Raw genomic sequence first — 22,132 nt, 5'->3', positions numbered from 1 at the left:
AAACCCAACGTTACCTACTTGTTGAGGAAAAATTTATGGGTCCCTCAACCCATATTCCACGACTCTCTTTAACTCCTAGCACCTTGTCAAAGTCATTCCTCATTGCTTAATGGGCCATGTCATCATATTTTTCTATTATACTGGAAAAGAAAAAGGAATATCTCAAGATGCTTACTTTTATTTGTTTCTATAAAATGCTTACTAAAAGACTTTTTCTACTTAAATTATAAAAAGTTAAATGATAAAAACAAGGTAAATTTTAGGCTGGATTTCGAAAATTGTGTGTATGTTATCTCCAATCAATTAAAATAAGCTAGTACGTATACTTCAAAAACTTTTTTTTTAGAACTCTATGATTTACAAAGTTGTTGGAGTACATATGGTTGATTTTAATTGGTTGTGAGTAATTTACACATAATTTTTCAAAGGTAATTTAGGTTTATCTAAAAACAATATAACATTGAAAAGTATATGATGGTTAGTACAATGAAGAATTCCACAAATAGCAACGAAGTTGTTTAATTGCCTAATTGATTTGTCATTTGTGTATGTTTTCTATCAAAATGTAAATCAAATGTACTTTATAAAATACAGACACATTTAAGATCAGACGTATTCTCAAATTCAACACGCATCGATATATCAGATTCATAAAATAGTTGTAAAACAACAATTCAAACAAACGGATCCATATATGCCGATTCATATATGCTTTATTTGTTGTAACAGCTTGACAACTAATGGTGCTTGGCCTTTGAAATATATGCCGATTCAAAAAACAAACAAAAAAAATCCATAAAACCTTTTTCCTTTGCTTTTAAACATCCTATTAAGTGTGAAATAACAAATATGTTACTCAAACTACATGAGTTAATGTTGACCTTTCTGGACTCTGCATCTTACCACTTTCCACATGTTTCTTCAAAAATTATAAGAATCTCTAAGCTTTCCTTTGCCATTTTCATTACCTTACATTTCTTTCCATTCACAGTACCATGGATATGTCCCATTTCTATGTACTGCCTAACTGTCTGACATCTTTAATATATGATGATACATCGAAAATAGTTCGGTAACAATAAATGTATAACACAAGGGCAATTATTTTGTTGCTTAGTTTGGCAGGAAGAAAATAAGCAACACATATGGAGTAATGTGGTGGGGGAAGGCACTTCAATGAGGTCCTCCCTTCTGTCATATTATTTTAGGCATTCTTGATGTGGACTATTTTAGGGGGCCCACATTATAGATTTTTGTGACACTCAACATCAACATTCACTTTTTAGTGTTATTAAAAATAGTCAAATACAGTCCTTTAAGTTTGACCTTATTTTAAATTGGTCCTTCTTCTTCCTTCACAAATTTGTTCATTAATATGTTACTTATGTTTATTATCTTAGCCTTGAAGTTATAGTCATTTTGTAATGTTGTCTTTAAGTTACATTTCTTGACTATGTGAACCATATAACCAAAGATGAATGATATTGGTGGGCCGAGTTTGGACAGGTTTACGTGTCTGCTCTGGTGGGTCGTGAGTTGAGGGGTGCCTTATTGATTTATGTCGGGAGTTTGGTGGGCCGATCATTTTTTATTCGAGATTGGGAGCTAGTTTTTTTGACGCAAGTTCTCTCAGGCTTTTTGGTGGCTCCTCCGACTTATCGGAAGTTGAGTGTTGGACGAATATGATCGTTTGATGCAACAAATCATCGTCGGCTGCTTTTTTGATCTCCGTTGATGGTGTTGGAAAATTGATTGTTTGTTGATTTTTCGATGGGTGTTTTGGTGTATTTTTATTTTCTCGTTGGTGTAATACTTGAGATCTAATTCCTTTTTTTTATATAAAATATATTTTGCCATTAAAAAAAAAAAAAAAAACTCTCTAAGAATGCTTCAAATTTGATAGCTTATAGTTTGATGAACTAATGTTGTAGTTTGCTAACCAACAATCACATCTATTACCTTCTCTCCACGCATGAATGAACCAACCTGAGAGCATCATGTGGCAAAGGATTCTTGAAGTTGACCAATCCAATAAGGACTTTGGATTGGAGCAATCAAGGCAAAAAAGAGCAAGCAAAACCTCTTAACTAGTTAAGGTTGACTAAAAAAATCAATACAACAACCATTAAAAAAAATGTACTCGTAGTTTACTTCCACCTTCAAATTTGAGCAGGTAGATAGAGAATTAATATAATGCAAATTGGATAAAAAAAAGTGCTAACAATGCCTTTTTTTATTGAATAAAATTAATGTAGGTCCCTTATGATATGATGAAACTCACGTGAATTAAAATAAGTGAAATCAATAAGTCTCGTATAAGTGAGTGTCGAAAATAAAATATTTACGTCACTCTTTGCAAACACAATCACGAGTATTGTGAGTGGATTTTATTGTCACAAACTACCACACTAATTAATCTAGCTCAAAAATATAAAAATGAGCTTCAAAGACCATCTCCAATAGAAGGGTCTTCAACATTTAAGACTCGGTACTTATTAGGTACCTTCATTAGAGAGAAACTTTTTCGGGATCTTATAAGACATGTGGTCTCACTTGAGACCTACAATTTTAAGCAGGATTCAAATTCTTTTAATATTAAAAAATTGAAATATAATGATATAAATTTATTGATAGTTGATTATTGGATCTCATTTAAAAAATTTGTTTGAGATGTTGGGTTTGAGGGATTTAGTACTTATTAGTTTTTTTTTTTGTAGATGGACGAAATGGCAAAGCCATTATAAACTCACACACACAAGTGGAGGTACTGGGGTTCCATGACATCCGGCCCAACAATTTCGACATTTTGCCAGTTGAACTAGAATTTCTAAATTAGTACTCGTTAGTTATTAGATACTATTATTAAAAAATTATAAATAAATGATATGTATATATGAAATTTATTTAAATATTAAAAAATAGGTGTCTCCATGATGGTTGATGGATACTTTAAAACCGAACCACAAATCTCTATAAATGGAGGATTGCATGCCTTAAACTTCAAATGTCGCTCAACCACAAAAGAATTACCAAAAACTTATGATTTGGGAAATGTCGCTCAACCACTAGTTGCTAATAATGGCCGATTTAGTGACAGATTTAACATTTTTCATCTCTAAATTAGTTAGTATATGACAATTTCGTTCATCACGAGGCTAATCTTTTAGAAGCAGCCAAGAGGAGGAAGAGACAAAGTTGTATGACTTAAATTCGTGTTTACTGCCAATGAACAAAGGGACAAAGCCGCATTTGATTTGGAAATAATGCACTATATACCATGTTTATGATATATCATCATCATATATCATCAACATCATCGTGTTTATAAACTTTATTATATACATGTTGATTTGATGAATAATTTGTCACCGTTTGAATACATTCGATTAATGTATTCAACCTAAAACCTTAAGCATGTAACCAAAAAAAATTGAATGACAAATGTTCCACATAATTTGAATGACAAATGTTCAATATCAAAGGTATACAACTTTTTTTTTTTTTGAAGGAAACATGTTTATAGCATTTCATTGATAATTAAGGATTCAATACATTCGGGTATATCATAATAAATAGTGGGATTAGCTAAGAACGTGGCTTCTCTTGCAAGTGCATGAGCAACCGCGTTGACTTGTCGCCTAACAAACTCCACCCTAGAGTTAGAAAAGAAAGAACTAAAAAGCAAACGACAAGATGAAATAATAGAGCCAAATTCGGATGTGTCGTTCCTAGTAGACAGAAAAGCGTCTGATGTCAGCTTCGAATCTGTTTCAAAATCCACGCCATCCATCTGCATATCACTTAGCCATTGTAGAGCCGAGTGCAAACCTAAAGCTTCACCCACATCAACCGAAACCATACAAGGATATGTGTCTGTCTTGGCCAACACAAAAGTACCATTTGAGTCACGAACACAAATTCCAATACCTGTGCGATTGAATTGAGAGGAAAAAGCCGCGTCAATGTTGCATTTGTATCTCCCCGGGGTAGGATGCTGCCACGTGTGAGTGGTAGGTTGTGCAGAAGTGCAAGCCCCCAACGCAAGGGTCGGTGAAGGCTGATGTTGCGCTGTTGATGCAAGAACCGCAGGAGTATTAGCCAACTGCCAGTCAACGACCATATTTCTAGCACGCTCCACTACCGTTGCACTGGTTTCTGTGACATTATCCCAAACTCTGAGGTTCCGGTGTTTCCAAATGCTCCAAAACACTGTTGCCAGACGCTGAGCTAATTCCACATACAGTTGCTCTAGCAGGGAGAAAATAACATTTGTAACCGAAACAGTAGAAGAAAGAGCATGTTGTACAGATCCCCACAAGCCGGTTCTGTTCCACACCTGTACAGCAAAAGGACGATCAAAAAACACATGCTTAAGATCCTCATGGTTTGAATCACAACTAGCACAATCGGTCGGACATACAACTCCTTTATCTAACAAACGGACTCGTGTCGGGAGGCAGCCCCGACACATGCGCCATAGTAAGTTCTTGACTTTTGGTGGGGCCTTAAGATTCCAAATCCAAGACCAATAACCTGGCCGCCAATTATAAGAAGAGTCGATCAAATCAGTTACACATAATTTGTATGCACTACGCACGGAATACCGACCATGTCATTCCGCTTTCCAAATGATTCTATCCTCTGCAACCTGATGTATAAGAGGGGTATGAAGTATTTTATCTGCTATAGAAGTACTAAACACTTGTCTAATCACCTGTTCATTCCAGCTTTTGTCATACAAATTCATCAAGCTATTAATAGTAAAATTTTGAACAAAAGGAGCACCTGGATCCTCACTACTAATAAACTCCCCATTGGGTAACCAAGGTTCGTTTAGGATAGAAATAGATGCACCTGAACCTATACTCCACCGAGCACCACCACGCACAAGGAATCTAGCACGCATAATGCTGCGCCAGACATAGCTAGGGTTATGCCCTATTACAGCCGTGAGGTAGGAGCCAGAAGGGAAATATCGAGCTTTGAAAATCCGAGAAACCAAAGAATTTGGTTCTGTAATAAACTTCCAACCCTGTTTTCCTAGCATAGCTAAATTAAAAGCAGATAAATCTTTAAAACCCATACCTCCATGAATTTTTTGGGCAGATAATTTCTCCCAATTCATCCAGCGAATACCGCGTTGTGTTGTTCTACCATGACCCCACCAAAATGAGTTCATCATCTTCTCAATTGAGTCGATTAAGGTGGTTGGTAACTGAAAAATGCTCATCACATATGATGGGATAGCCTGCAAAACAGATTTTATCATAACCTCATGACCTGCTTTAGAGAGACACTTACCACTCCAATAATTAATTTTCTGCCACACGCGATCCTTTATATAAGCAAACGTTGCATTACGATCTCGACTTATCATAGAAGGTAAACCCGGATATTTACTTGTGCCCAAAACAACCTGAACTCCAAGAGTAGTAGTAATAGTATGTTTGAGAGTGTCAGACACATTACGACTACAATAAATCTCATATTTTGGAAGGCTAATAGCTTGACCTGACGCTAACTCATAAGTAGAAAGAATATTTTTCATAACGTTCACCTGCATTTCATCAGCTTTGAAAAAAAGAAAACAGTCGTCCGCAAACAAAAGATGGGAGACAGGTGGTGCGCATCGACAAACTTTTGTACCCGTGAGCTCACCTCGTATCTCAGCATCTCTAATGAGCGAAGATTAGCCTTAAGCACAAATAATAAACAAATACGGGGAAAGAGGATCCCCTTGACGCAGACCACGCCCCGGAATAATGGGACCAACCTGTTCACCGTTAACAAGCACAGAATAATCGACAGACTCGACACACATACTCATCCAATGAATCCAACGATTATTAAATCCCATTTTATTCATAACAGCCCTCAAATAGTCCCAATCCATACGATCATAGGCTTTGCTAATGTCAAGTTTCAGAGCAACATACCTGTCTTCGCCTCGCGTCTTGGTTTTCATAAAATGCAAAACTTCGATTGCGACCATAGCATTATCTAGGATAGATCTCCCCGGAACAAAAGCGGATTGGTTATCTGAGATGCATTGAGACAAAACTTTCTTCAACCTGTTTGCGAGTACCTTAAAACGTTAAGCATGTAACCAAAAAAATTATAAACCTTAAGAAAAATAATCAATGACAAATGTTAGTTGTTAGATTATTTTTTTCTCCATCATCAACGTAAAAACTTCCAACTTCTTATCCTTAACTTAAACGGGTTAAGTTAACGGACGCTCAAATTTTAAACAATTTATTCTCTAAAATATCATTATCTCTTCAATTTAGTTTTTGTTGAGGCATTTAATTTAGTTTTTGAAGTATATAAACTAATGTGTCCTCTTTAAAAAAACTAATGCCTATTTTTAACTTTTGTTTTAACAAATTATTGAGTACTCTTTAAATATATGAATTCTGTCAATAATAGCGACTATCTCTTAAAATATGATTTTTTTTTTTATTAGAAAAAGCAATTCAATAACTAAGCTATCTATTATTTATCATTTTTAGAGATTAAATTAAAGAGACTATACTATTTTAGATATTAAACTAACTCTCTCAAAAAAAAAATATTAAACTAACGATGTATTAAAAAATATTAGTCCCTCCGAATTTTAATATAAGAAATTAAAAAAAAGAGACTTATTTATAAGAAAATATCACAATTTTTAAGGTATATTTATTGTTAAAATAATTTTTCTATCCTTTGTAGTTGTCTTTTTGATACTAGTAGAAGTATTTAATGTTTCACAACTTTTTATAAGGGTATATTTTTTTACTTTTTTTTTAGCAAAAGGAGGTTGTAGCAAAGGAGCTAACAACCCTCAAAATATATATATAAAAGGGAGAATAGGTACAAAAAAGAGGGAGGGGACCAAACCAAGATTCCCTCAAGAAGATGAAAATCTATTGGAAGGTAAACCAATCTTGTTCTTCACAAAAGATTCCATAGCAAACAAAGGTATATTGTTCGAAAACACGTAATAAGATAAGGATAGACCAAAGTTTGCAAGGGAATAACCACTTGGTTTCCTTCTCTAAAAATATGAATAACTATACAATTCATACTAGAAAGGATTAGCTTAACATTGTTCCATTTGTTTCTAAGTTGCCAGGGGACAAGGTTAGAGTTCTTGAAAATCTGCACGATTATCATGGAGTATATCTCTAACCACAAATTCAACCAATGATTCTCTGAAGCAATTTCAATGGCTCTCATAGCCCCACATAATTCTGCTTAATAAGAGGTAAGATAGCCCAAGAATTCAGAAAAACAACCTAAACATTACCTTCATGATCTCTAAAAACATCACCACAAGACGAGAATCCAGGGTAACCAACAGAAGCTCCATTTGTGTTGCACTTTGTCTAACTAATCATTGGAGGTTTCCAACTGACTTCTATGATAGAAGGAGCTTTTCGGGGGGTGGATGGTAACATTCAACAATTTGAGGATTGAAAAATCTTTGATAGAGTTATTCGATGCCTTGTTTATGTAATTTTCAGTGAGAGATGTATTAGCATTAATATTCCAAATAGCAGATCTTCAAGGAGTAATATTGTTTGTATTTTTATTTTTTTATTTCGATATGAAATTTTAGCATTCAAATCTATGAACATTCACTCGTGTTTTCATATGAATTTTATTTTATGCTTGAAAATTCATATGTAAACAAATTAAACAGACAAAAATAATGTGAAAAATATATAAATAATGAAATCGTTATTTAAAATTAAATTAAAAAACGATAAATGTAATTTTGCTTTTTTTTTCCTATAATAATGCAGTACATGGAAAAAAAATTATTGTAAAAAAAAGTAAAGACCATTTTGATCCTTCTTAATTTTCTTGTTGTCTAAGATACTAATAAAAAGTTATAGCAAATAAATCCTTAACCTTTTTATACATAGGATAGTCATTGAATTAAAGGTAATCCAACAAATCTTTTCTATAGCTCTCCCTCTTCAATAAATCGGTCCTAATTTTCTTTTTATACGTTATCACTTTCATTATCTTTATTGAAAGGATGATTTTGAGTCAATTTTTGACCCAAAATCACCCCCTTCATCTTGATTTCTTCAATCGAAATAAGTAATTTTTACATTTTCTTCATGATTTCATCGTTTGAGTGTAGTATTGTGTTGTTCGTCATCTTGTGCGGCATTATTTTATTTTTTGTCTTCTTACAATGTTCATTTGATTCATATTAAAAGATTAGTTATTCAATCAATAATTTGCACATTAACATTGCAGATCCGGAGACATGAGTATTTCGGTCACTTTAATTTTATCATATTTTTACATTTTCCTTGTATGTGTTTAACATTACCCTTTAGAGTTTTGATGATAACAATGTATTAAAAATTATCAATTGGATATGCTAATATTTGTTCAAGTGTGCAGGACCATAGACAAAATTTAGTGTCTCTTTTTAAGGCATAGGTTCTGGAAGAACAAATGAGAGCAATGAAATCAACAAGAAGGAAGCTTGAAGCATCTGAAGAAAAGAGATTTTGAAGTCAAGTGCTCCTGAAGTGCTGACGTCATCAGAAGCACCTCATCAGAAGCAACATCACCAAAAGCTGAAGATCATCAGAAGCTGAGATAATTGAAGCTTCAAAGGCTGTTCAAATGACTTAATCACGTCTATCATTGCAGAAGACTGGAAGAATGAAGCAGCAGCTAATTCAAATGGGTTTGAAGGCATTGGATGTTTTTTTGTTGGAGAGAGTTGAAAAAGGACAATTGTACGAAGTGTACAACCACTATCTCCACTACTCTGAATTGTGTATGCAATAGGAAAAGAACAACAGCTATGCATGCACCAGTGTTCCTCCAGACTTGTAATGGATTTGAAATTGATCATTCATAAGACAATAACCAAATCAGGCAAAAGATCATTGGTGATTTGATCAGGCTTCAAACGACTCTTTTTAATGTGCTGACAATCAATAACGTCTCTTTCACACCTCTATATAAAGGAGTGAAGACTTGAAGATTTTCAAGAGACTCAACAACAATTTAAAAGCGCCAAAACTCTGCTGAAATCGTTATGCATCAAAAGTTCACTTTGAATTTCTTATCAAAGTTCATATCTTAGAAATTCTAGAGTCTTAAGAGTCTGTATCTGATTTATATTGTGAACACCACTGATTGCATATCAAGTGTTCAACCTCAAACATATTTCTTTGTAATTATGTTTGAATAGAAGTCTCTTGCAGTTGTAATCAGATATTACATTTTTAGTGAACTCTCATTGGAAGTGCAAGGGGGACATGACTACTTCTGGTTTGTGGAAGAGACGTGTATAATTGCAAGTGAGAACGGAAGTGCAGAGTCAGAGACGTAAAAATAGCGGATAGTTGATAAGTTAGTTGATAGCTTATAGCTTATAGCTGATGGTTGAAGGCTGATATCGATAAACTAATTAAAGTGTTTGGTAAAATTAACGGTTAAACTAATTGATAAATGTAAAATGACATAAAAGAACTTTCTTAATTCATAATAAAATATGTATAAATTAATATTTAAAATATTTAATAATTTAAACTAATCAATTTAATATATATTTTACATATAATAAATTAATATTTTATTTTTTTGGTCAACATACTTAATTACTTTTTATTTTAAAAACAAACCAAAAAATAACGAATCCATAAGTTAAAAAAAATATATTAAAAGAAGAACAACATCAACAAAAAATAAAAAATAAGTCATCTAATCCAATAACATAAGCAATAAATTATGTTAAGATCATTACTAAAAGTTGTTCTTCTTTTAATATATATATATTTTTTTTATTTTTTGTTGAGTTTAAGCAATAAATTATGTTAAGATCATTACTAATTTTTTTTTTGTTGAGCTTAAACTCAACATAAGTTTAAGCAATAAATTATTTAAAATATTTTTTAACGAATATTTTAAATAAGTTGTAGAAGCAAAATAATAAATAAGTTGTTTAATTTATGCTTAAACTTTTGAGTTTTTAAACAATTTTTTGCAGATGTGTTAAGATCATTACTAAAAGTTTATGTGCAAAAATTTGTCGCAAAATTTGATTTTATGTCCAGATTTTCTTAACTTTATCTCTAACTTTTGAAAAAAATTCATATTTAATTCGTTTCATGTTAAAAAAATCTAAATTTTGTTAAATGAACTTTTCATAGTGTTCTAAATTTGTCTTAAAAAAATCGTTCAAAAATTTAAGAGTTTAGAGATAGTTAAACAAACTTTGTTGTAACATGGATTAAAATTATAAGTAAATTTTTTTTGTAAGGACTAAAAAACATACTAAAATTAAGTATGGATTAAACTTAACAGTTTTCAATTTTATACGGACCAAAAACATATTTAACCATAAATTATAAGCTAATTGAAGTGCCTTACCAAACATACCCTTAATCTAAGTGAGAGATCTCTGTGACAACTAGGTGAAGAGTTAAGAACTAAATCGACGTTTGCTTAAAAAAAATGAATAATGGATGGAAATGACTTAGAAAGAAAAGGAAAAGAAAGTAGCAAAGCACTAGTACTAGTATTTGATGGGTCCCGCCGTCGGAGAATAGGGAAATGTACCCACACACACATCTAATCTGACACTGACAGTGACAGCAACAATAACTCACACACATTTCATTTTCACGATATATTCACTTCATCTCGTATCTTATCTCATATCGTTACGTATCGTATCACCATCCCAAACTGCATCACGTTATCTTTCTCTCTCAATGGCACACTTCGTAATATTCCTCAAAAACCATGCCCAAACAAACACTATCAAGACCAATGGACCCCACATATAATCCAGTCTACCTATCTCATACCTTATCATAATAAGTAGAACTACATATTGATAAGTCAATCCACTTATATTCATTTCTCCTAATATAAAATTGAAATTCACACACCTATAGATACATGCTATATAGAGAGAGAAAGAGAGAGAAACATTTAGGAGAGAGAAAGTTGTTCTTGTTGTGTTGTGTTTGGTCTCTTGGTCTTGGTCTTGTGAAGTGGTTGTTGTTTTCTTTCTCCATGTTTGAAGCTTTTACCTTTGGATTTCAAGGTGAGAAGAAAGAACCTTCTTCAAAACCATTTCTCTTTTTTTTTTTTGCAGAATCTCTTACTTTTAAACTTTGAAGCTTTTCTTTTAAGTGATTAAAGTTTTAAGCTTTTTTCTCTATTTTGCATCTTGGATTCTTTTTAAGGGGTTAAAGCTGCTTTTTTTTTTTCATATGCCTTTGATAATTTTTTATGGTTGATTTTTTGGGGGTTTTTTCTACTTTTTTTAGGGTTTCAGTGTTTTTATTGCATGATGAATTGTTGTGTTTTTGCTGATTTTTTTTTTTTTTGTGTTATGGAAGTTTTTTCTTCCATAAGTGCTTTTGCTAGTTAAATTATTTGATTATTTTTCGCAGATCTAGTTTAGTGTTTGCTCATTTTGATTTTCATCTGATCCAAGACAAAGGGGTTGCCATGTCATCACTCAGTAGGGAGTTGGTGTTCTTGATCTTGCAGTTTCTTGAGGAGGAAAAGTTCAAAGAGGCTGTTCATAAGTGAGTCCTTTTTCTCATTTTACTGTTTATTATTAATTTTTTTAATTATTATGATTATGATTATGATTATTACTATTAGTAGTAATATTAGGTCATATTTAGTATATGTTTATTTTTTGCAAATGAATTGATTACGTGTTTTGGTAAAATAATAGGCTAGAACAGGAATCAGGGTTTTACTTTAACATGAAGTATTTTGAAGAGGAAGTGCATAATGGGAACTGGGATGAGGTTGAGAAGTACCTATCTGGTTTCACTAAAGTTGATGATAATAGGTATTCTATGAAGATATTTTTCGAGATAAGGAAGCAGAAGTATCTCGAGGCATTGGACAAGTAAGCTCGCTATGATTTCACTTTTATATTTCCCAGACAATCACCAAACAAGCAAGTGAGTGTTGCTAACACTTCTAGTATAACTACTGACTTTCGGCTGTTTTTGTTTACTTTTTGGTAGGCATGATCGGTCCAAGGGTGTCGAAATACTAGTGAAGGATTTGAAAGTGTTTTCTACATTTAATGAAGAGTTGTTCAAGGAGATCACACAGCTTTTGACACTGGAGAATTTTAGGTACAAATATAATTTTTTGCTTAATATAAAACTTCTGTATGAAGCAGATAACTTATTCTGTTTTTTATTATATTATAGGGAAAATGAACAATTGTCGAAGTATGGTGATACGAAGTCTGCAAGAGCAATCATGTTGGTTGAGCTCAAAAAGTTGATTGAGGCGAATCCCTTATTTCGTGACAAATTGCAATTTCCCAACCTTAAGAACTCAAGGTTGCGGACTCTCATCAATCAAAGGTAATTCTTTTGATGTACGACATACTGACTTGTCAATCAATATAGAACTCGAACTTGTTCTTTGTACATAATAACTTTCTTGTAAACTATGGCCATGAATTTGGTCCATGTAGCCGACCCCACTTCGTGGGATAAGGCTTAGTTGGTGGTTGTTGTTTTTGTATGGCCATGAATTTGCTTTTAGTATCTTAACTGAAGTAGCTCCTACAGTAAACAAGCATTGTGTTATTGTTCTCCAATCGCCGTACTCCTATTTTACTTTTAATTGGTGATAGGACTCGCCCCACAAATTTGCCTCCTGCTGTAACTTTGGTCATAGAATGTTTACAATGTCTGCGTAAATGCATCTTATCATCTAATTGATGGACCATTGTTATATAGTAGAGCTGCTGCATACGTTTTTGGTTAAGTTATGTATTATTGAAAGCTGATTTTCTTTCATTTTGAAATTAAATTACAGCTTGAATTGGCAGCATCAACTTTGTAAGAATCCGCGGCCAAATCCAGATATAAAAACTCTTTTTGTGGATCACTCTTGTGGACAACCAAATGGTGCACGTGCTCCATCACCTGCTAATATGCCGCTACTAGGATCCTTACCGAAGGTTGGAGGATTTCCTCCTCTTGGTGCACATGGGGTAGGCTACTAAACTGATTTGGTTTAAAAGGAATTGCATAATAGGTTGTCTTTTGATTCTAGTTTTGGTATTGGATTGTTCTCTCTTCATGTGCAGCCTTTTCAACCAACTCCAGCACCTGTGCCAATGCCCTTGGCTGGTTGGATGTCAAATCCTACTCCTGTGGCGCATCCCTCAGTTTCTGGAGGAGGAGCTATAGGTCTTGGTGTTGGTGGACCATCAATGCCCGGTACCACATTCTTTTGCTTTCTATTAGTTCTACTTCTTCATGCTTGTTTTCTGTTAACTCCACTTCTTCATGCTTGTTTTCTGTTAACTCTACTTTTTCATGCCTGATGGCACTATGATTACGTAGGCTATGTTCATTGTGTATACTCTTTAATCTATGTCATCATATTGTCTTCTTAAGCTGCTTTGAAGCACCCTAGGACACCTCCAACTAATCCTTCTGTTGACTACCCATCTGGGGATTCAGATCACATTTCTAAGAGAACAAGACCAATAGGAATGTCTGATGAGGTAATCTGCTATATCATTTATGGAAACATTATGCATGATAGTGGGATTCAAGCCCATGCGAGTTTTTACTTAACATTTTTCTGCTTTTGATCTTGCATCATTTTGTTCAGGGAAATCTACCTGTTAATGTTCTGTCAGCGACATTTCCGGGTCATGGTCATGGCCAGGCTTTTAATTCACCTGATGACCTGCCAAAGACAGTCTTGCGAACTCTAAACCAAGGCTCGTCTCCTATGAGCATGGACTTCCATCCAGTTCAACAGACTTTACTTCTTGGTCAGCTTCTCTTGCAATACCTTTCAGTTGTGTTTTTTGACTTGTTTCAATTGCATCTATTTACCATTTTTGCTGTCAATTGACCGATTTTCTCTCTCGATGGAATGTTTCAGTTGGTACAAATGTGGCGGACATTGGTTTATGGGAATTGGGCTCTAGGGAGCGGTTGGTCTTAAGGAACTTCAAAGTTTGGGATCTGAGTGCTTGTTCAATGCCATTTCAGGTTGTCCTTTCTTGGCTATACCCATTGATGTTCATGATGAACAATTGTACCAAACCCCGAATCTTGTAATTCTGCACTAACTGAAAATAAACAATAATCATGACCATTTCAGGCTGCTCTCGTCAAAGATCCAGCTGTTTCTGTCAACCGTGTGACTTGGAGTCCTGACGGGGCTTTGTTTGGTAAGTTTGGTGTTTTTTCAATTCTTTGATATATAGATCTAATAATTTATACGTTAAGAAATCAAACTTAACTAATTTCTAATGGTCGGGCTTGTTTGATAAACAGGAGTTGCTTATTCAAGGCACATTGTTCAGATATACTCTTACCATGGTGGGGATGAAGTACGACAGCACTTGGAGGTATGCACACATACATATATGTAGATTTATTTTGCATACTTTAGGTTTTTATTTATACATACTTGTAATTGCTTGCCTATGAACTCCATTTCTAGATTGATGCTCATGTTGGCGGAGTAAATGATCTAGCATTTTCTCACCCAAATAAGCAGCTATGCGTGATCACCTGTGGTGATGATAAAACTATTAAGGTATCTTTATCAAAGAACAAACTTGTTTTTTTTTTCTGAATTTGAGATGCCATATGTTGCTAACCAAACACTCTAATGTAACTAAGGTGTGGGATGCTGCTACGGGTTTAAAACAGTACACTTTTGAAGGTCACGAGGCTCCCGTTTATTCTGTCTGCCCACATTATAAAGAAAACATCCAGGTATTTGTTGGCTTTGGTACTTTTGATAAAATAACTATTGGCTTAGTTTGGGAAAATGTTCGCTTCATTCCTTTAGCTCAGTTATTAGAGTGCCTCAAATAAAATCCTTTAAATATGTTTATAGTTAGCTTTCTTGCTGATACTTTCTGTTTTTAATGTTCCAGTTCATCTTTTCAACGGCATTGGATGGAAAGATAAAAGCATGGTTGTATGACAACTTGGGATCTCGTGTTGATTATGATGCTCCTGGTCGGTGGTGTACAACCATGGCTTATAGTGCTGATGGCACAAGGTCCATATTCTGAACCATGACTACCTGTGTTCTGAATCTTATTTTATTGTTAATCATAATATCTATTTTGATCTCTTTTTGTTCAAACATTTTTGTGTGGGATATATTATAGGCTCTTTTCATGTGGGACTAGCAAGGATGGTGAATCCTCTATTGTTGAATGGAATGAAAGTGAAGGAGCTGTGAAAAGGACTTACCAAGGATTTCGAAAGCGATCTTTGGGTGTTGTACAATTTGATACGACCAAAAATCGGTATCTGGCTGCTGGTGATGATTTCTCCATTAAATTTTGGGATATGGACAATATTCAGCTTTTGACAACTGTTGATGCTGATGGGGGTCTCCCGGTAAGTTAATTGTTTTATTAAAAATATAAATCCGGTCTCTTGAAATTGTAGTTGCTGATTAGTACCTTATCTGAGTTATAGGCAAGCCCACGCATCCGTTTCAATAAGGAAGGATCTCTTTTAGCTGTCTCTGCAAATGAGAATGGAATTAAAATCTTAGCCAATGGAGATGGTATTCGTTTGCTGCGCTCATTAGAAAATTCCTCATATGATGCATCAAGAACATCAGAAGCCATGACAAAGGTAGACTTATAGATATTTTCCTGGCCTCTTATCAATAAAACCTATTTCTGACATATGTCATGTTATCGATAAAACCTATTTCTGACATATGTCATTTGTGGCAGCCTATAATAAATCCGATGTCAGTTGCTACTGCGGCAACTAGTGCTGCACTTGAGAGAGCCTCATCTGTGGCCGCTATTACTGGAATGGTTTGTTTATCTTGCATTTTTATCAGAAGGATTTATTATTTACTTGAATGCTAATTTTAGCTTTTTCTTGATAGTTTTATTCTGTTTCATTATGCAACTTTGTTGTGAGATGATGTATCTTGGAGAAGAGGATTGAATGGACTTCTCACTGTGAATGTTATAATGTATTTATTATAATTACTTTTTGATATTACCGTCAATTAACTGTTTGTTGTTTTCAACTCATTAGAATGGTGATGTCCGGAACTTAGGTGATATTAAACCTAGAATAAGTGAAGAATCCAATGACAAGTCAAAGATATGGAAGCTCACTGAAATCAATGAACCATCTCATTGTAGATCCTTGAAGCTACCTGAGAATGCAAGAGTCACAAAGGTATGTTATTTACTTACTAATTTGGTTCATCTTAAACATTCGTATGGCTTTATATCAAACACACTTTCCATTATTTTTTTTCTATTCTAAAGAACTCAACGAACTGAAATTTAATTGGACAACAAAAAGGGGCTAGGTATAAGTAATATGTGTGTATATCTCCTTGTTTATGTATATGCCTTCGATTATTGTAACTGCATGAAATGTGTGTATTCTGATCATCTCCATCGTTGTTATGACAGATATCGAGGTTGATATATACTAATTCAGGTAATGCTATTCTGGCATTAGCTTCAAATGCCATTCATCTTCTCTGGAAGTGGCAACGAAATGATCGCAATTCATCTGGCAAGGTATGATAATATGTGAGGAAACTTTTGCCTCACTACTATTGTTCGCTAATCACAAAATTGGAATAGAAACAATATTGTTCTCTAATGTTTATATTATGTTCCTGCAGGCCACTGCTAGTGTGCCACCTCAGTTGTGGCAACCTTCAAGTGGCATCCTGATGACTAATGACATTAATGATAACAATACTGAGGATGCAGTCCCATGCTTTGCTCTTTCCAAAAATGATTCTTACGTAATGTCGGCATCGGGTGGGAAGATTTCTCTCTTCAATATGATGACTTTTAAGGTGAGCTGTTGGCCTAAGCCACTATTCAAGTGTGTATTTGGTTTGTAACTAACTAACTTCAATCTTCTTGGCCAAATGCAGACAATGACAACGTTCATGCCACCACCACCTGCGGCAACGTTTCTGGCTTTCCATCCTCAAGATAACAATATTATTGCTATAGGCATGGATGATTCTTCCATTCAGATATATAATGTCCGCGTAGATGAGGTACCATTGCATTGTTGTCTATGGATATTTCCTGCTTGTGATTTGAGTAATTGGTTGTTTATACACAATTTTTTTTTTCTTTGCAGGTTAAAAGTAAACTCAAAGGCCATACTAAAAGAATAACTGGTCTTGCATTTTCTCATGTACTGAATGTGCTAGTTTCATCTGGGGCTGATGGTCAGGTAATAATTATCAAGTGTAAATTTGTCTTTGGTATTAAATTGCATCTAAGGATCTAGTTTTCATTCTTTGACTATTTTCATCAATTAATGATGCCTTTTGAGTATGCTGTTGGCATTGCAAATTGCTTTCATAATCATATGGATAGTAATCTTATCTCTATTACTATTGTACAGATTTTTGTATGGAATACTGATGGGTGGGAGAAGCAGAAGAATAGATTCTTGCAATTTCCTGCTGGGAGGACTCCACCTGCACAGGCAGATACACGGGTACAATTTCATCAGGACCAGTTCCGCTTCTTGGTGGTACATGAAACTCAGCTTGCCATTTATGAAGCAACAAAACTGGAATGTTTAAAGCAGGTTGGTTCATTTAATTTCAGTTTTATGTTGGCTGCAAATAATTTATCTATCTTTTTCTGATGTATGATGCTTGGATTGCAGTGGTTCCCGCGAGATGCTGCTGCACCAATATCACATGCAACTTTCTCATGTGATAGCAACTTGATATTTGCCAGCTTTTTAGATGCAACAATCTGTGTGTTCAGTGCTTCAAACCTTCGATTGCGATGCCGTATCAATCCTTCTGCTTATCTTTCCGCAAATGTCAGGTAATGACACTGTTTCAAGTTATTAACGTTTTCTCAGTTTAGAATTTGTTTGTTTTATATCAAAATCTTGAAATCCTTTATGTATTACTTCTTGTTGAATACTAACTATGTTGTTGTTTATGTAGCAGTTCTAACATTCAACCACTTGTAATTGCTGCACATCCACACGAACCAAATCAGTTTGCTGTTGGACTGTCAGATGGCATAGTTCATGTGTTTGAGCCCCTTGAGTCCGAAGGCAAGTGGGGTGTGCCTCCACCTATTGAGAATGGGTCAGCAAGCAATGCGGTAGCTAATTCGGTTGGTGCTTCTTCTGATGAAGTCCAAAGATGATTGATCCAGTTCCATCCGATGACAAGTTTTTTTTACAAACTTTAACTTGCTGGCCATCACAAGAAGTAGGTATATATAATATACTTAAAATGCGGGGCACTCACCAAATCAGTTGATTCAGCTACTCTCTAGAAAATGCAGTGCAAACAAAACCAAGACCAACTTATGTAAATTTAATGAATTTAATGATACGGACGTAGTAGAAGTTCGTTCTTAGGGTACTTCTACCTTTTCCTGGATGTTTATTTAGATTGGTTTATCTTAACTTCTTCCTATTTAGCATTCAGTTTTATTTAGTCTGCATGTACTATGGCAATCTTGCCTCCCTTACCCACATTTATATGTAAATTATCAAACGTTTTCAGTTTGTGATTCATGACATGTGGATAGATAATGCTTCACCTTAAAAAATTCAAGAAATAGCCATTAGATATAACTGATTTTTGAAGTTGATTTAGCCATTGGAAACTTTAAGAAGACATTCTCAGTTAAATCATTTGGAAAATATTTTATTTTTAAATTTTCATTATTAGTTGAATCTACACATTTGTTAAATTATTGGGGTCCATTGTTCAGCAATGATTTTTCCAGTTTCACCAGCAAGCCTGTAAACATAGTAATTTTTCAATTTCAAGGTAACTCAATTTGCAAAATAGAATTGAGAAATGTTCATATGAACTTTGGTTGATTGGCATAACCAGCATTGAAATCATATCAGCTTGTTCCACAAAATTGGAGAAATTTCAAATAGAAAGGACTGACTCAAGTTTGAATTCAGGGAACCAAACAAGGTTGTAAAATATGTCCAGGAATGCAAAAACCTTAATCAAACTAAAAAGCTATCAAATTAGCTCCAATGGGGATAGTGGCTGGAAGAAAACTGTTTTACAAGAATCCCAAGAAAAAAGGGGACAACTGTATTTGTGCACTTCTCATTTCCACATGAACTATTACACAAAAATGCCATGAATACAGTTTACAATTTCATCCTTCAACAGAACATGGTAAACTACAAGCAAATTTTAATCAACAGGGACTTCAACATCCATTTTTACTCCAGAATGGCCAAGAACCTGTGACAAATTAAAATAAAAATCAAATGATATCCAAAAAATACAATGAGAAAGAACAGACATGACACAAAGCAATCATTTAAGATTTTCCAAAAGAAATGCTGAAAATGTAGAGACCTTAATGAAGTCATCCAATGTCAAGTAGCAGTCTTTTGAGTATCCTGCTTCTTTCAGAACCTGGCCCAAGACTTCCTGAGAAATCAAAGAACAGTAACAAAATTACATAAGTTTATGTCTACATATACATATACCAATACTGCACAACTGAAAAGGTGTGTGTGGAAAAAAAGAAAAAAAAGAAAGATTTTTATTGGCTTTTATTTAATGGAAATAAAATGTTCATTTATAGGTAATACAAACAGCATAAACAAACTTGATCATACAAAAGCATATTGTTAGATTATATTAAGCTTAGATTTCAGTATATCAAACTCAACATAGGGATGTCAAAGCTGTAACAATTGGTGCACCTTAATGGAAAACCTACTATTCTATCCATTAACTCCAAAGTAAAACTATTTCAATAATTAATAAATTTTGTACAGAAGCATAGAGTTGTTTGGTGATACCTCTCTTTGATCATCAGACATGTATGAACCAGACAAATCTTTTAGAACTTCCAATATGTCCTTGAAAGACACCTTTCCGTTACGATCCGAATCATATACTTTGAAAATAACTGCAATAGTGATAAACAAGTAAAACTATAAGTACTCTAATTAAAGACCTGAACAATTCTTAACTATTTAATTAACTTTATTGCTACTGTTAACAATCCTAAAATCTTCTAATTTATGATTACCTAGATTATTTAGGATTCTGAAAGCAACTAATTAATCCAAAGACTAATAAAGAATAAAATCTGAAGCAATGGAATAGTACATAAAACAAAAACGTACGTTCAACTTTTTGGTGTGTACCAGCTTTTGTACTAAATGCAGATAAAAAGGCCACAAAGTCTTTAAAATTCAAACCATCAACCATCTTGAGTAACCTCTGCAAATAAGTACAGAAACAATCAATTACTGGATAAAGTAAAGTACTAGTAATAGCAAAAGAAGTTGCATCTATTTGGATAAACAACTTAATTAAGCACTTTTAGCATAACCTCCCTAAACTCAACTATCCTAGCCCTACTTATTATAGTGGACACCTCATAACATGAAGCAATTAATGCAAGGTTTTTTGTTTGTTTGTTTGTATGAAAATAGTATCATTAAATGAGCATAGAATAGTTAACTTGTCTGTATGTCCAACACATTTAATCACTTATTATCATAAGTGCTTATATATAAGCTACTTGTATAAGAAAAGTGGATAAAATAAAATAATGATTTGATAGTGTACCTGAGAAAGTGGATTCATAACAAACTCAGGAATGGATAAGAATTCATCAGATGAAATAAAGCCTTTAGCATTTCTGTCAAGTTGACAAAAGCGTTCATACAAACACACTATTTCCTGTTGAGAAACTGAATTAAATAAAATTAGATCTTAATTATAATTATCATAATAATCAAAATAATTAAGAAAGGAGCACATGAGAGAACATACATAAATGATTACAGTGTTCTTGAACTTCCTCAATATCATATTGAGTTAACATAGATGATGCACTCCCCATCAATTCAATTCACTGTTACATCATAAATGAATAATAAATAAACGAAGATAATTAATTAAAAAGAAGAATATAAGGGAATAAAAAATAAAATAAAAATTGTAGAATTAATTATGACGAGAAGAGAAGAGAGGAGAGACCTGATATGATAAATATGAGATGAGAATTGAGAAAGTTGGGATTCAAAGATGAGTGTAGTGTAGTGTACTTAGGAATAAGGGATTGTTGAGACCACAACACAGCACATGGGACTTTTTGGCTGCGAATATATATATATATATATATATATATATGTGTATTGCCTAGTCATCATCGACTAAACTCCACCCTACTACTTCTGCCCTTTCTGTCGACGGACACTTTCATGTCAACTTTATTTAATCCTCCTAACTAATAAATGCAAATAATTTCACTAATTTAATCAAATCAAGTACTTATATGATCAAACAAAATACTACTAATTGGTTTTAAATGATGTATGTGGTATATAATATAGACCACGTACAACATTAATTGAATAAATTTAAAATGTTGATTTTTGTTTATAATAGTGAACCAAGTGTGTATATTTTTTTTTTTTTTTGTGGTAACCGCGGTTTGATCCCAGACCTTACATATATTATGCATTGTCCTTATCAACTGTGTTAAATTTACAAGGACACCAATTTTTTTTGTAGCGTTCGGGTTCGAACCTCGGACCATGCATTGTCCATACCGACTGAGTTAAGTTCACGAGCACCCAAAAAATTGTTTAGAATAACTAACTTGAGTTCAATTACAAGATGAAACAATTATTATTTAAGTTTATTTATCTCTTTGTCAAATTATGAATTATCAAAGTCTCATTTCTCTTGAGAACGGAAGAAGGGTAACAAAAAAACTCAAATGTTAAAAAGCAGCTATGAATTTTATTTTATTTTAACAAAAATAAACAGCTATGAAATTGTTAAGCATTTAGCAACACAAGGGACATAATTCAAAACAAATATTTTTGTCTCATGTTTAATGGATCATTTTAAGTTGGGAAAACATATATAAATCAAATAAGTTGAAATGACAATCTTTGTTAATCGGTCATCATAAAAAAAAATCGGATAGGAATGTTTTTCAAAACTCTAATTCTCATAATTGCAGTTATTGTATAATTTTTACTTCAACTATGTAAATAGAATTTTTCTTTTAACCCTCTAATTTTTAGGAGAATGTGACCTAATAATCTAAAGTTGGATGATAAATAAAATATGGCCAAAG

General features: G+C 33.6%; 3 protein-coding genes across 6 annotated transcripts; 1 reads left to right on the top strand and 2 right to left on the bottom strand.

The window, feature by feature from the left end:
- Positions 1–3,517: 3,517 nt before the first annotated feature.
- LOC112419470 (uncharacterized) lies at positions 3,518–5,992 on the bottom strand. Its single transcript, XM_024777195.1, has 3 exons — positions 5,774–5,992; positions 4,715–5,557; positions 3,518–4,336 (listed from the first exon to the last, which is right to left on the bottom strand). Exons 1-3 carry the CDS (start codon positions 5,990–5,992, stop codon positions 3,518–3,520), a joined length of 1,881 nt encoding a protein of 626 aa, XP_024632963.1.
- Positions 5,993–10,918: 4,926 nt separating this feature from the next.
- LOC11420997 (topless-related protein 1) lies at positions 10,919–18,598 on the top strand. Of its 4 annotated transcripts, none has more exons than XM_024777252.2 (26): positions 10,919–11,074; positions 11,427–11,564; positions 11,720–11,899; positions 12,021–12,134; positions 12,213–12,371; positions 12,832–13,009; positions 13,106–13,238; positions 13,419–13,528; positions 13,639–13,804; positions 13,918–14,027; positions 14,140–14,209; positions 14,316–14,389; positions 14,485–14,580; positions 14,667–14,762; positions 14,927–15,054; positions 15,167–15,401; positions 15,483–15,644; positions 15,749–15,835; positions 16,065–16,211; positions 16,454–16,564; positions 16,672–16,851; positions 16,933–17,061; positions 17,148–17,243; positions 17,418–17,606; positions 17,688–17,854; positions 17,980–18,187. In XM_024777252.2, the coding sequence occupies exons 2-26, from the start codon at positions 11,485–11,487 to the stop codon at positions 18,185–18,187; spliced, it is 3,405 nt and encodes a 1,134-aa protein (XP_024633020.1). In that variant the 5' UTR covers positions 10,919–11,074; positions 11,427–11,484. The 4 variants fall into 4 exon arrangements, with proteins under 4 accessions (XP_024633020.1, XP_024633019.1, XP_003597932.3 ...); XM_024777251.2 differs by having other exon boundaries at positions 10,923–11,074; positions 11,471–11,564; positions 13,485–13,528; positions 17,980–18,598; XM_003597884.4 differs by having other exon boundaries at positions 10,924–11,074; positions 11,471–11,564; positions 17,983–18,598.
- Positions 18,599–18,935: 337 nt separating this feature from the next.
- LOC11430021 (calcineurin subunit B) lies at positions 18,936–21,150 on the bottom strand. Its single transcript, XM_003597882.4, has 7 exons — positions 21,022–21,150; positions 20,815–20,896; positions 20,608–20,732; positions 20,160–20,256; positions 19,830–19,939; positions 19,378–19,452; positions 18,936–19,260 (listed from the first exon to the last, which is right to left on the bottom strand). The coding sequence occupies exons 2-7, from the start codon at positions 20,882–20,884 to the stop codon at positions 19,210–19,212; spliced, it is 528 nt and encodes a 175-aa protein (XP_003597930.2). The 5' UTR covers positions 20,885–20,896; positions 21,022–21,150; the 3' UTR covers positions 18,936–19,209.
- Positions 21,151–22,132: the final 982 nt, after the last annotated feature.

This window comes from Medicago truncatula, chromosome 2 (assembly GCF_003473485.1).
Source record: "Medicago truncatula cultivar Jemalong A17 chromosome 2, MtrunA17r5.0-ANR, whole genome shotgun sequence".
NCBI lineage: Eukaryota > Viridiplantae > Streptophyta > Magnoliopsida > Fabales > Fabaceae > Medicago > Medicago truncatula.
This window is presented reverse-complemented; position numbering and strand designations above follow the sequence as displayed.

Coding starts and splice junctions, on each gene's coding strand:
- LOC11420997 (XM_003597885.4), top strand. CDS start 10,927: ATGCTATATAGAGAGAGAAAGAGAGAGAAACATTTAGGAGAGAGAAAG. Junction 11,900..12,020: donor TATCTCGAGGCATTGGACAA/GTAAGCTCGCTA, acceptor ACTTTTTGGTAG/GCATGATCGGTCCAAGGGTG. Junction 14,763..14,926: donor ATTATAAAGAAAACATCCAG/GTATTTGTTGGC, acceptor TTAATGTTCCAG/TTCATCTTTTCAACGGCATT.
- LOC11430021 (XM_003597882.4), bottom strand. CDS start 20,884: ATGGGGAGTGCATCATCTATGTTAACTCAATATGATATTGAGGAAGTT. Junction 20,733..20,814: donor AGAACACTGTAATCATTTAT/GTATGTTCTCTC, acceptor TATTTAATTCAG/TTTCTCAACAGGAAATAGTG. Junction 20,257..20,607: donor TTATGAATCCACTTTCTCAG/GTACACTATCAA, acceptor ACTTATTTGCAG/AGGTTACTCAAGATGGTTGA.
- LOC112419470 (XM_024777195.1), bottom strand. CDS start 5,992: ATGGTCGCAATCGAAGTTTTGCATTTTATGAAAACCAAGACGCGAGGC. Junction 5,558..5,773: donor TGCTTGTTAACGGTGAACAG/GTTGGTCCCATT, acceptor GATGAAATGCAG/GTGAACGTTATGAAAAATAT. Junction 4,337..4,714: donor ACAAAAGCTGGAATGAACAG/GTGATTAGACAA, acceptor TTTGCTGTACAG/GTGTGGAACAGAACCGGCTT.